Source organism: Haemaphysalis longicornis, unplaced genomic scaffold (genome assembly GCF_048455015.1).
Source record: "Haemaphysalis longicornis isolate Haplotype H1 unplaced genomic scaffold, Haemaphysalis longicornis Haplotype H1 scaffold_3, whole genome shotgun sequence".
Lineage (NCBI taxonomy): Eukaryota > Metazoa > Arthropoda > Arachnida > Ixodida > Ixodidae > Haemaphysalis > Haemaphysalis longicornis.
Window position 1 is genome coordinate 224,555,717 of NW_027526335.1, and position 15,056 is coordinate 224,570,772.

General features: G+C 46.0%; 1 protein-coding gene across 1 annotated transcript in view; it reads left to right on the forward strand.

The window, feature by feature from the left end:
• Positions 1-670: 670 nt before the first annotated feature.
• Positions 671-15,056, forward strand: part of LOC144173723 (uncharacterized) — a 38,712-nt gene continuing 24,326 nt past the window's right edge. Inside the window, exon 1 of the mRNA XM_077702028.1 lies at positions 671-806. Within this exon, the coding sequence (XP_077558154.1) occupies positions 725-806 (82 nt within the window). The 5' untranslated portion in view covers positions 671-724. The remainder of the gene's footprint in view (positions 807-15,056) is intronic.

Below are 15,056 nucleotides of genomic sequence, written 5' to 3' on the forward strand. Positions count from 1 at the left end.
ACGTCCCGCGGTCCCCGCCTCGGTTCTTCAACAGATGTGTCAGTACTCAAATTTGGGTTGTATGAGATAAAATATCAGTTGGTACCGCATTTTACCAGCGAAAAAGAGACGCGGATGAAGAAGAAGTACGGAGGACACTCGCTAGTGTCCTGTGTACTTCTTCGTCCGCATCTCTTTTTCGCTTGTAAAATGCAGTCAGATAAACAATTAGCCCAACTTTCTGCCTTAACTATCAGTTTGTAGTCAGCGCTTCTCCGTGTCACCATTCTGTTCGTCCTGTGTCCTCTCTGTTGTTCGCGCTGTTCAATAAGGTAGCAACTCATCCAACCTCTCACATTACTCCGGAACAGACCTTCTTTGAACTACTGCGATATTTTGAATCGCAAAGCTAGAAGGCAGTGCGTCGCAGCATTGAGTCTTTCCCCGCAAGAAATATGGTAAGAACAATCTTTGTAACTATTAACTAACAGTCAGACACTTTTGTGCATTTTGCATTTTTTCTTTTGTTTTACGCACAGCTCAAATCGTTAATGCTGAAGCCTTTAATGCTGAAACCCTTTCATACGGGCTGCCTTTCTTTAGGGCATTGTCGGAGCCGTTCTGGCGATGTTATGGGTTTTCTTTGTTTCCACGTAAGAAATACACTTGTACGTTAGTCTGCTAGAATTGGCGTCGTCGTAAGAAAGCCTGTCTTCATTTTTCTCGTAGTCTTCGAACGCGAAGGATGAAGTCTTCGCTGGCGGTTATCCTCTTCTGCGCGGGCTGCCTCATTAGCACTGAAGGGTTAAAACGGTTTCCTATATGCGGTAAGATGCGTTTGTGGCGCCTTTTGTGAGCTATGTACACTTTGGTTACCTTCATGGCCACAAATGTCGGAGATAATGTGTTTAGAGTTTCAGGAAGCATTTTCTTTTTTACGACATTGCTTATGTTTCCTGATACCATATTTGAAATTACAATGTACACATTGTGCTCAGTACTGCATGTTTTCCTCGAAGCCAAGTTTCTTGCTCGCAGTCTGAAAGCTTTATTTGTATGGTACCGCTTGTTATTACTTCCTTCTGGGCTATATGCTTTTTTATTTGTGATAGTTTTTCTAGTTCTTGTGTTATAGTACATGCGTGCACGTTGTTAGAGATGAAACTGATCCTACTTTATTCATGACCTAGTCCGTACACTAGCAGACATTTCTGTCTCTTATCTGCAAAAAACTTACTCTTACAGCATTACTCTGAATAAATGTACTACACTGCAGCTTTATCAGTAAGAGAACTGGCCACAGGTGTAAACTTTTCACCATTTCAGTGCTCCCTAAAGCTGCGTTCTGCGCTGTTACCACTTTTTCGAAACTAAAAAGTGATGTGCAGCACTTTTTTTACCTCTATGAACAAAGATCTTCAGAGAATCAGCTGGAATTTCTTACCTCGAAGCTGAAAAGGAACTCCTACATGGGATATTTTAAGCTAACACATTAGTTTCCTTACACAAATGAGTAATGAAGACAAAATTGGTTTTAAAATAAGCTTGTGGAGCAATAGATATCGTTATAGATTTTGCTTTCATTATTACAGAATATATCCAGCCTTTTTGGGCTAAGGGAAACCATAGTATTGAGTCTAAATTGCCGCTCATTAGTCCTGTAGTATACAAATTTTGATCTGGAACTTGGCCATTTGGTGGTAGAAATGATGAAGCAACCCTTATGCTGCTTTGAAGATAAAGTCCTCTTAAAAATTTTGTATTTTAACTTTGCGGGCACCTTTTATCCATCCATGCATCCAGCTTTTATGCATCCAGCTTTTATTGCCGCCAAAAAGATTTTTTCAGCGAATATCCTAATTAAACCTGTTACCTAGATTGTCACTGTAAGGCCCGTGCTATTATTTGTTCATTAGGGGTGGCATTACTTTAAAGGACTGCTAAACGTAGCTTTAAGGAGAAATCTTGGTCATTTTTTTATGACTAAACGAGCTCATTTGCAAACGCCCAAATGTAGCGTTCTTCTGGTACGCAATTAAAAACAAATTTGTGGGCTATGTATAACACCGTGCGCTGGGCGACCGTTTTCTTAGCGATTTCATTTGAAGAAGACCGCCGTGAATCTGTGGCATTATTTCCACATGTTCAAGCCTGATATACATACTTAAAGAGTGAAATATTGATAGTCACCGTTGAGGGCCAAACGGTCGTTTTATGTCACCGTTAAAGGGGTCCTGAAATGCCTTCCGCCGATGCATGGATGTACATGTAACCAAATAAAGCAATTCATTAGCAATCTCCTCCTGCAAGAATTTTGTTAAAGCGATGAGTATTAGCTGAGAAATCGTAAATCAAAAACCGCGAATTATCGTCGCGCCGTATTTCCTCCTACTTTCAACTGTTTCTTCGCTGTTGGCCTCCCCTCCCATGATGCTCCGCTCCTCAGCGGTGACGTACTTCCGCTATTGCGCTCCCACAGACTGCCGTCTGCTACGGGCCAGCTCTTTCGGCTTTTTCATCTCTGTAGACACCATGGACACAGGCTGGAAAAGCGAACGAATGACCTGGCCGCATGTGTGCGGCCTGGCCTTGCCCTTTCGCGGTGTACGTAGCTGCAGGGCTGCAGTTGGTATCGGCGGCGAACTCGCAGCCGCGTGGGGAGAATCGTGCGCTCGTTCCCTTTGGTGCACCGCGCACTGTTTATCCAAAAAGCACGGTCTCAGATGCGGCCCCGCTGGTGCCGGGTGTTATTTTGCGGTGGTTGTAATTCCTTCTACCGGCGGCATGTGAAAAAAGACATTTTCAACCGACACAGAACCCGTGCACAAAACGCGCCGGATCGGATCGCTTTATCAGCGGCGATGAACGTGAAGGCGAAGAGCAAACCAACGCTGCACTCGATCAGCGAGAACCCGTGTTCTGACAAGCTGCACCGATGTGTTGCATTCAACACTGACGGGAAAGCGTTTGTTTGCACTTGTTTGGATAGTCGTAAAATGTCCAAACACTCCGGCACTCCGCTAGCAGATCAGCCGGCGAGACATTTCGGAAAACATTTGACAGATGGCGCCGTATGCATTAGTGTGTCGCTACGCAAAACTGATGAGACGCTCTACTAAAACTCCCATCGCGGTGTCACGTAGCGGGACGCAAACATTTAGCGTTTAGCGTATGCAAAGGCCACAAACACTGTACTAAAACTCTATTAGCAGCAAAATAGCGTGCGTATGTGAAACCGCTTGCGTTTACAAAGCTGCACGCCGAGCGCGTACGTTTCAAACCTAGTGACATCGTTTAAATACACTGGCAAGCACAGTGTAACGTAGTCAGATATCAACCGTATGCTCAGGCGACAAGCAAGAGCTTGTTTTATGTGGGGCGGAGATTGCGCATAAAGGCCCGTTCGCACTTGCGACGAAAGCGAGTGAGAGCGGCAGGAATTCCGTCGCTTTGTCGCGCGACGATCGTTTTTGTCGAATGGTCGGGACAAATTTTGATTGCGCGACAGAATTCCCGTCGCTTTCGCTCGCTTTCGTCGCAAGCGGGAATGGAAAGTTCTGCCGCTGCCGTCTGCTACGCAGCTCGGAGGTAACCGCGCGATCTGCTCGGGCCGGATGAACGCGCACACTCCCGCACGGCAGCGCCCCAAGCGGCAGACGGCCGCGTACATCGCTCCCGGCGCCCGCCTGGAGCCCGCCCTCGGCACACTAGCCAGTATATTTCAGGCACTATAATGGAGGAAAGATTTTTTGCTTCCGATGAACCTAGTTCTTTGCCCCTGTGTTTTGAAATACGTGAAGTGGTTAGCACGTCGTCCTCACGCAGCTCTGTATCGTCGTAGCATCGCTGATTGTCCGAACGAAGCTTGCAGCTAAGCCAATGCAGCGACCGAAGCTGTGTGTGTGTGTGTGCATCGCCTCCTGTGTGTTGTGGACGCGTTCGTTTCGCGATTAAATGCGACATTGTACTTCTGCGGGTGGATAGTGCTTCCCATGGTCTGGATTATCTTTCTCGAACGACGTACCACTCAGCCTCGCATGGGGTATGTGCAGTGTGCCTGGCTAAAAGCCTTCTCGCTTGCGCGCCAGAGTTGTGACTTGCTGCTCGTCCCCGCAAACCGGGTGTGAGGTGAGTGCCGAATTTACGACGGGCAGGAGGAGGCAACTCATCGTCTGTCAATCGCGGTTCAGACTTGCAACGCATGTTGTGACGTTGCGTTCGTTCGAAACGCATCTCTGGATTGGTTTGAAGTTGAATAAAATGTACGCGTCAAACCCGGGCATTCGGCTCAGGGCGTTCTCTGCGATTGCACCAAAGAAGTGCCACGGGACTTTCTTTATGGTACGTACTCACGTAAGATAAAATCCACGTCGTGTTATGGCCGTGTTGCATTCAATACAAACGGTTAAGCGTTTGTTTACACTTGTTTCGTTTGTCGTAAAATGTCAAAGCACTCCGGCACTCCGCTGGCAGATCAGCCGGCGAGCCGACGCTGAGCAGACGACTCATCTCTTTGCCGGAAGTGCGTGAAAAAGCCGCCCAATAGCAGGATGTCTAGCTCATGACGAACATCTGGGAATCGATGATGTAGACATGTGAAGATGGCGGCGTCCAAAAACACGAAGGAAAGGGTGAGAAAAAAGCGACAAACTTTGCAACAAAAGTGTGAGCTTTCCGCTGCGCGTAAAAGAGTAATACTTGGCACAGGTGACGTTGGTGACCCAATCTAGCGATTGCGCTAGTTCATTTAGTGTGCTCAAAATGCCTTTCAGGGCCCCTTTAATAATATTAGTTTTATTTTTTACGTGTTCACTCGTGAACGCATCACTTTGTGGAAGGTGTTCATGTTCATTAACTCTGTATTTTTTGTGTGCTGTGCAGGATAGGACAGAAAACAACCTAACATCTGGCCATTTCGAGGCATTTTCTAAATTCTGAGGTTTTAATATTAAAAAATGTCGTTAGAACAGTTATCAGTAAAACAGCGCATGGACAAGGTATACAAAGACATCTTTAATCTATTGAGGCTATGTGCATGTCTTCTATTTTTGCGCCGCGAACTTGGGGTATTTCGGCCAAAATAAGTGAAAAAAATGGCAAGCAAAAATTGTCGTATTATCAGACGGTGTCACTAACGAAATACTGCGACGAATTTAGAAGTGCATCTGAAGGGTTGGCTCAGCAACAAATTTTCATGGGCTAAAAACGCATAAAAAGCGCGCCTGCCGCACAAAGCTGGGAAACGTAAATAAAAATGCTTGTCGTTTGAAAATGTTAACGGAATGGGACCTCTAAATACGTTCCTATAAAGAAGGATGATAGCATAAGGCTGCGGATAAGCAAAAACCGACGTTGCCTCCTAAACGCGCAGTTCACAAACTCCTAGGAAAAACAATTGTTCTTTGAGAGGCAATGAGTTTCAGGAAAGCGACAGGAAAGAGAGCACCTCTCTCCCTGAAGGCAACCTGCGGTGCTTGTTAGAAGCCTTAGAGACACAAAATTGCGCCTTGGGAATGACGGAATAAATTTCGCGTAAGGGATATTGATTTGGGTCACGCCAGATCGAAGTCATCAAATTGCGTCGGAAGTGTATTGATCTTCTAGAGAACATCAGATGCGAACTTTTAAATAAACCACACGTCTTGCGAACGTACCTTAATCCCATCCGTGTGCTGTTTCCGGAAGATCCAGAAACCGTATCAACCAGCCCAGCATTACACTATGGTGGAGCATCAAACTAGTGACGATGTTCAACAGAGGATTGTGATTTATCGCACTTTGAGGGGATGTACAGCTTGAAAAATGACAAGGACAAAAAAATGCACAAGGACAAAGCGCTAGCGGTTTGTCTTTGTGCATCTTTTCTGGTATTGCCTTTTATTGTTCTGTATATGCCCATAGGTATGATCGACAACTAGCACAACAACGTACCTTATTAGAGTTATCTCAACTTGCACAAAGCATGAGAAGTCAAGAGAGATTTCACACAAGCAACATACCTGTCGTGTTCGTGCTTGGCATTGCTGTAATTTCAGAATAAAATAGCTTTTCCTGGAGACAGAGAGACAGAGAGGGAGAGAGACAAATATTTTTGTTCGTCGATCAGAGGCCTCGCCCCGTGAAAGGCACCCCTAGTCCGGGATTCCTTGACTGCGACTGGCTGTCCTTGCTCGGGTGACCAGGCTGAGCTTGGTATCTTGGAACACTTTACGACATAATATATCGCATTAAAATACAGCACCAGAACTTCAGTGCCGTGTTTTCTTGTGGGTATTCTGAATATGTAGATAAAACGAGCCAAGAAATACATTAAATTCTCGCCCTAAAATCAACCATATTATACTTGTTTACAACTCAAAAACGGCACCACCTCATGCAGTGTATCACTCCGCCAAAGCGCGAACCCGTGACGTCAGTGCGCGCGCGTTTTGAAAGGGGTTTGCTATGAATGCGTGATATCATCTGCAATGTCTCACGCAGTTTGTTTGTCGTCACTGGAGTCGTTTATAAGCATATGAAGTCCAAAAAATCACGGGAACGCCTAACGCCATGTTCAAAATATTCCCACTAACGCCCTACTTGCGCCGCGCGGAGAAACATCCGGCTACGGTGATAAGGCACAGCGGCAACTTCCGGTGCCGTTCTTAAGTTGTCACCGAGTATAGACCGTTCCAACGAGGGCGCCGCCATCTTGCGTGCGCAAGCGCCCTCTCGTAGCTGGCCGGTTTGCTGGCTTGGGCGTTTGCTCCGCGGTGCATGGGCGCCTACGGTGAATGGGGGCTCGGTGAATTTTTCGTTGTAGCGCGTTGTACGTTCTTCTCCGTAATATACTTTAAATTGGAAAGTTGTTCCATAGGACCAGTTTAAGCGATCTGGCTTAAATTGGCGGCTTTTAAGGCCGCGGTGGAGCTGAAATTCGCTTCGAGGTAGCGTGGTCCACGGTGGGTAAACGATGCCGTGTCGAACACGTTTGCAGTACTTCATCACATTTTTTTTGCGTGTGTGTGCCCGGGATCACGTCAAGCGGGTATTTTGATCGCTTTACTGCAAATACTGATGTTTATTAAAACGATCTAACCGTGATACGCTCGGCGCCCATGGGCAACAAACAGAAGCGCGTGTCGACGTCAGTGTAACAGACTTCTGGTTTCACATCCCTTCAGGGTTTAATACAGGTAGTTTTGGGTGGACTTAGTAAATATTTGGCATATTACATAGTTGTGTATTAAATATTATCGACATATCAACACTGCCGCCAACTATAAACAAAACTTCCTCTCTTTAGAATTTCAAGCTGCTCTGCAGCACAATTTAGCCGTGCAACTAATGTACAACATAAATAAAATGAACATCACAGCTCCTGGAGAGCGTCCGCCGTTGGTCAACTTATTATTAGGCGGCGTCCGCCGTTGGGCAACCAGACAAGCGTTCGCTTTTGCGTTACTTTTATCTAGGTTTGTTGTTGCCGACAACGAGACATCACATTTGGGTAATACACTGAACTCTTGGCTTGAGCGAGTGAGTGAACAATTTCATTTTGTCCGAGTCGGGGATGGGGGAAGAAGTGGGGTGGAATCCTCTTCAGTAGCCCCCTCCCCCCTTCCGCTCAGATTGGCTGGGGAAAGGGACAACCTAGGGAGGTAGTAGTCACTGTGAAAATCACCAACTACAGCCCACGTAATACTTGGAGGAGCCGGGTATGCCTAAATGTGACCAGAGCAACGGTGGATGGAACTAATACCATCTGCGGCACAGGCAAGTTTCAGTGACCCATTTTAGTTTGGAAAGAAGGTAGAAGAATTTTGTGCAACTACTCCAAGGTAGGACAGTAAGAGCTCAGAACAAAATTGCCAAAACTTTTGTGTGCTTTAAAGTGTGCAACTCACAAGCTGCTAATATGGCTCATTTATTAGCAGCATGTAATTAAAAGAATGCGTAAATTATTGGTAAACCCGCACGCGCGATGCCTACGAAGCATAGTCAAGGCAAAGGAGCAGCCGCGCCGGGCCCGCCGTGATCGCGCGCCCACTTCAGAGAGGAGGAAAGGCGGCCGCGCGCCGCGACCGCTGAGTACGAGAGTACGTTTCCCCCTCGCCCGATGGAACGGTCTAAAAGTGGAGATTTTATACAAGTAACGCGAAAGCTTGAACAGAAAATTTTAAGCGGGTGCAAAATTTGTGGAGTTTAGGGCAAGAAATGCACAGAGACGAGGAAAATAAAACGGGACTAAGTGCACTAATTCCACTGAAATCTATTTTTCCACGCATTTTTTTACGGGGACAACAAAACAGACAAAATCCCAACATATCTGAAGGATATAAAATGGTGCTATGACGTGCATTGGATACTGCATTCAGTCAAATCCTTGGTGAACCACGCGCAGGCATAGCGGCATGCTCGGTCACCTTGTTGCCTTTCGTAAACTTCGCACTTACGGCCCATTGTTTGACGAAGCGAGGTTGTCTTTAAATATCTAGAATAGTGCTCCAGGAAGGCAATGGAAGCAACACGTGTTGAATACGCGCAGGGCAGTTTGTTAGCGTGCACTCGTGGCACTCATCGCCAAGAAGAATTATAGTTTCGGGGCGCGCATGTCCGTTCCGACTGTGACTGAAAGCTGGTTCCCACGCATGGGATTTCGTTCATTTATGTTCTTCCCTGTTGTTCCCATATTATACCCATATCCATGATGTCTGGTCAGCTAACTGATCACTGACACCTCGGTGAAGTAGTCCCCGATTTCAAAAGTGGCAGTAAATGCTCACCTGATAGCTATCGACCAATCTTGCTCACGTCCATCTGCGGCAAAATGTTGAATCGTATTTTCGCTTCCCAGGTTCGCAGTCGCCTCGAGTCCAATGAATTCGTTTTTCCTCAGCCGCCTGGTTTTCGAAAAAGATTTTCGTGCGAAACGCGAATCTTTGAATTTACAAGGGATCTAAATTTTAATGTGATGAGAACAAACTGATTGCATATTTATTGATTTTTCAAAAGGTAACAAAGTGTACTGTAAGGAGAGTTGGTAGTTCATTGTAAAAGATGCTACAGCGCGAAATAAAAAATGGACACAGAAAGACGACGGGACGAGCGCTGACTTCCAACTAAATTTAATACGATGAACCTTCATATTCTTCATATTAACATAACCACAAAAAATATTGTAATCTCTAGCATTACACAACCAATGAGAACTCGTTCAATGCACTTGGCATAAACTATACAACCAACAATTCACGTCATGCGTAAAGCGCAGCACGTGTTTTAAAGGAAGTCTATCTCTTTTTTTGACAACGCAATAGACGCCCGGATTGCACATTTACTGCCATGCCTTAATCAAACTACTCGGGAAATTATTGAAGCGCACAAAATTTTAAGGCATGGCAGCAAATGTGTAAGCCGGGCGTCAATAGCGTTGTAAGAAAAAGAGATAGACTTCCTCTCGGCTCTTTACTATGTTTGATCTGTATAAATGATTTTTCAATGAACATGTCCTTCAAACTGAGGCTCTTAGCTGACGATTGCATCCAATGCCGAGCTATTAAAATGATGATGGTCACATTACCCTCCAGACAGACGTTAATCTAATTAGCAATCCCATACAAAAATGCCTTATGGGCGTCTATTGAAAAATGTATGGTGAGCTATGGCCGCCTATGGGTCTCTATGGTCACCCATAAAAAGGCATAAATTAGGCTATAGCCAGCTATTGAAGTTTTTATAGATCCTGCACTAAAGACTGTAAACCATACAATTCTCTTTAGACGATTATAGAACATCCTAATGTGTTTAGTCTATAGAGTCAACGCTATTCAGGTAACTATAGCCAGCTAAAGAAATATGTATGGCTTTAGTTCTATAGACCAGCCGCGGCAAAGCTCTTTTGGCTGGCTATAGACCATTTTTTAGCTTGAAGTCTACAGACTCAAAACCAATCAGCTGTCTTTTGCCAGCTATTGAAAAGAGTTCGTCCTAAAGCTATAGAGAGAAAGCCATAAAAGCTCATTCGGCTGGCTATAGACCGTTGTTTCGCTCTAAGTCTACAGACTTCAAACCATTCAGCTGTCTTTTGCCAGCTATTGAAAAGAGTTCGTCCTAAAGCTATAGAGAGAAAGCCATAAAAGCTCATTTGGCTGGCTATGGGCCGTTGTTTAGCTCTAAGTCTACAAACTTGGAACCATACGGATGTCTTCTGCCAGCTATTGGAGAGAATTTGCTTTAAAGCTAAAGTGAGGCAACCATAAAAGCTTCTGCTGCTGGGTACAGTACAATATATAACTGTAAACCTTTAGATGTGTGATAATTAAGCAACATTTTGCCAGCATTAACAAAGCGTTTGGCGCAGAACTTACAAGCCTGCATCCATAAAGGCTTCTTTAACTAACTACATAGTAACATACGGCTCCAAGTTTCCAGCCGCTAATCGAAAAGTGTTAGCCTATAAAGTTATAATTCGAGCAACCATTAAATCCTATTCTGCTGGTTTCAATATGACTTATGACGCGAAATTCATATACTCATGATTTACCTAGCTACATCTACAACACAGATTGGATAACGATGATGAGGTTGATCGGCCGGTTATATGAACGTATTTGTTCAATAAGGTTAGGTACTTATTATACCAACAATACGGGAAAAGTACAATTAAAAGAAGCTACTGATTAACGCTCAAATTCAGGTTGCAACTTTGGATACTGCGCGTCCGCAAAGCTTGCAAATGAACGTTGACCGAAAGACGTATAATTTCGTAGAATTATTCCTCTGTGGCCCTTCGCTGCCGCGGTCAAGTGAAAAAGCGGGCTTCTCTGAAAACGGCCCTCACAGCGTCGAAGCAGATTGGAAATAACTTTCGCGGCCCAGGGTATGCTCTCTCAGAAATATGGTGGAAGCTGCGAACAACCGCATTCTTTCTCCCGCGGACCCCACTTTCAGATTAGTCATTGAGAAAGGGGGAGAGCGACCCACGCCGGGCGAAGGAGGCGCGGTGAAGAAATTCTGGGAAGCGATGAAAGGGTAGAGGGGACACCCCTGCTTCCTGTTTTATTTTCTTTTGTTTGTTTGACATACTGGTTTTGGCCATGGGTACCGAAGGACACGGCCGTGCGGCCCGCGCTGTGTTAGTATTCCTGCGCGCAGCAATGCTAGTGACAATGTTCCCTGAGTACTGAGAACAGATACAACTTTTTTCGGATGAAGAAAACAAAACGTTAAGCGATCTTGTACTTACCAAAAAAAAAAAATTACCAGCAAACAAGTTAGAAAAAGATGGAAAGATGGGCATGTATCTCCGCACTATTTGCTATCGCGATAGACCTGCTTATACCTGGATGTACTCAGTCAGCCACATTTCGTCTCCTTGTTCATGTGCGCGGGCATGGCACGTGTTGCCTGGTGCTGGGAATTTCGACTCGACGGCAATGTGCTCGTGTAGATGGTGTGACGCCAAGCAAATGTGTCGCTTTTTGGTGTCGTGAATTTCGGTGTTTACGGTGATAGTGTTACGATTAATTCAACATCAACTTCAAGTCATGCGAAAATGGATACCTGCGATACTGTGACAGGAATTTCATCGTACGCAAAACTCTCGGGTGAGTGATCTTACGAACTGAAGAGACTCTATAGTGCGAGAAATGCAGGACTTTTTTTGGTGTTCACGAATACTTTTCTAAACTACCCTGCACCACATGGGCACTGCAACGTAGACAGAAGTGAAGATTTGGGCGCGGTGATGTGACAAAAATAATTTTTTCGCGAACTGAGAAAACTTACAAGGAACTAATTGAGTGAACTTGGAAAAACGTTTTTTTTATCATTGCATTGTGTGCGACCATCTTCATTGTTTTATTGAGAGTGCATTTCCATTTTAGCCACCGAACTTGCAGCTGTGTGCGTTGAGTACTGAGTGTAATGAACGACTTCTGAGTGCTTTCTTTTCTATGGACTACCCAGCACCTGTAGGTATTTGTGTCTCGGCGGACGTTCGAGGGGAATGTGCCGCGTAGTGTGGCTGTCGAGCGAGTCACTTAAGCGTGAGCCAGGGTGTTGGAATGCGTGTGCTGTGTTTTTCGATCGGCGTATGTGAACAACTGTTTACTGGTGGTGAAGTAACGTAGATAGTAGCCATTTATGTGATGAATGGAATGAATAAACCCCTTGATTTTGCTTTCCTTGAATGCCTGTGTTTAAGCCTTTTGTGAATGAAAACTGGCGAAGTGTTTGCAATCGCAACCTCGCACTCCCCCTATATCGCTGAAGTGTTGACGGAGCATATATTACAGAATGCACCTAAGTGCCACAGGACAAGTTGTAGAGATCTGCAAGGCTCTATGCCGGCATGGCAGCGTGCTAATAATTTCTCAGCGGCTGCTGCTGTTGCTGTGTTTCAAGTAGTGGTGATTCTCTTCTGGCTGCAGCTCATGCAAAAATATTGTATGGTCGGCTATCGACAAACCTTCTTATGGTTGTCTTTAGCTATTTGGCCCAATTATCTTTAGACATTTCTATGGCTGTCTTTAGCCATTCCTATCGACATTCCTATGGGTGTCTTTAGATTCTTCTATAGCCATAGCGATATCCAAAGAAGACCTAAGACAGCCATAGAACCGGCTATAGAAGCAGCTAAAGACACCCATAGGGATTTCAATACGAATAGCTAAAGACAACCATACAACCGGCTATAGAAGAACCTAAAGACACCCATAGGAATGTCGATAAGAATAGCTAAAGACAGCCCTAGAACCGGTTATAGAAGAAGCTAAAGACACCCATAGGAATGGCGATACGAATCGCTAAAGACAGCCATAGAAAAGTCTAAAGATTATTGGGCCAAATAGCTAAAGACGACCATAAAAAGGATTTTCTATAGCCGACCATACAATATTTTTGTATGGGATGGTTACGACGTGTTGCAGATGTCCCTTAAAGGGGCCCGAAACAGGGTTTTATAGGTTGCGATTTTACGTGCGCAAAAGCTGGAGTGCTATACAAGGAACGCCCTGCAGCAAAAATAGTTTAAAGGCATTGGTAATTCGCCGAGTTTTCGTTTATTAAAACGGGCCAGCAATAAGGCCTGGAGCTCTTGCCCTCTCACCGCGCCTCCAAAGGAAGCTGTGCGTCACCGACGAGGCGCGAGACCACCTAAAGAAACAGGGCAAGGTTCGAGATGCGCGCACCCATTGGCTCCACTCGGTGGCACGTCACGCTTTTTTTTTTAGCGCAGGCTCCTCCTACAACCGCCGAGCGAGGCCGGTCGTGGCGCTCTAACCACCTGGCCAACGTGCTCCTCGCGTCGGCCGTGGTGGCGTCGGCACGTCAGTTTTAGAATAGGGGAAACGAGCGTTTCAAGGCCAAGTAGGGGGGTCCCAAACACAACATGCTCGCTCACGACAGCAATTGAAGATTTATACCGACGACTAGCGACACGCTAGCGTTTCCGCATGCACTGTCGCGGCGAACAGGTCCCTCCAAGGCCCCGACGCTCGGAAAAGGCTTAGAATCGCCGCAGTTATACAGTCACCACTTTACAAAGCCGCGCCGAAGACGATCACCAGCACACTGTTTCGCTGCACTGTCACCCCCTCTCACGCATTTATAAACTGATTCTCAGCAATAGTGTCGCTTTGCCGGGCGGTGACAAGTTTTAACTGCTGCGGTGTATGCCGTATCGTGCATACACCGCGCAGTGGGCTCCTTGTCAGCCGTGCTGGCAGATGCTTCCGTGGTTGCGCATGAAGCGGCGTTTCCGCCTGCGGAAAATCTTCGTGTTTTTCACCCTTATTCATACCTTGTAAACTGCGCTCTATATCTAAAAACTCAGCTAAGCTCGTGTGGCGGATAGCGACGATGGACATTCGTCCCTACAAGGATACGCCGTGCCACCGGTGCTGGAGCGCCGCTCGCAGGCACCGCACCAGCGTTTCCCGCAGAGCCGGGAACGCTGATTGGCTATGACATTTAATGGGGTTCGCCAATAGCGGCTCCGTAAGGTTGGTTCAGTGCTGCATGCGTCGTAGGGGTTGCGCAGGAGCCAGAACTACGTCAGGGAGAGGCAGTGTGGCGGCGAGGTAGCTGTAGGTAAACAAGGAACGAAAAAACGACCTTTTTTGCGGCCCCTGCTTCACGCACAGGTGTAATATTTGACATACGTTCTCGTGAAGGGGTACTCCAGTGATTGCGCGATTGAAATGGCGACCTTTGGAAGGCTATTAGGGGCCCCTTTAAAGGGACACTGAAGTTATTTGTAAACATTGCGGGGTTACTAGCGCAAATTGTAGTCCGGAGTTCATAGGCCATGTTTCGACCACTCTGAGCGCGTTTACGCGAATTTATTTAGCAGAAAAAGCAATTCGGAAATGCTGTCCTCCTCTCTGCACCCTCGCCCATTTTTTGTGGCGTTTTCGTGTGACGTCACGAGGAGACGAGCTGGCAATTGGCTGTGCTACTGCACGGTTCGCCGACCTTCCGATGGAGCCAGTCGGCACAACGTTTAGACCACCGACCGCCGACGGGTCGTCGCAATTGGCTCGTTCCAATTGAAACTAAGCCACCATACGTTTGTGAATGAAAGAATGTGCCTTTCTTTACTTTGTTAGTTTGTACACTGTATCTAGCTCCAAGTCGAGTCAAGGTCGCTTCACACAAGCGCTGCACAAGGGCACATGAGACGCTTCGCTGACTTTACGCTAGTAGGAAAATCTAAGGCCACTTGAAGGCGGGAGAAGAGTCAACGAAGTCAATATCGGTACTAAGAAAATAAAATCAACTGAAACTTTTACTGTACAGAGCAAAACGAGGGAGCAGGAAGCACTTTTTTGCGCTGGGTGAACAAGCACAGCGGTCAGCAGCACGACCGCACATCTGCGAACGCTTTTCCGTCCAAGAAATGCAATTGCTAGACGTGAGATATTGTGGAAGTTTCGGGGACGCTTACTGCACGGGCGCTATACGACAAATAGTCACCTAAAGTACTTCAAATGATCAGGCTAAATAAAAGTGTAAACTGGTTATACATTATATACCTTATATGTCCAGCCTCGGCAAAGCTGTCCGAGTGGTCTAAGGCGCTAGGTTATCGTTAT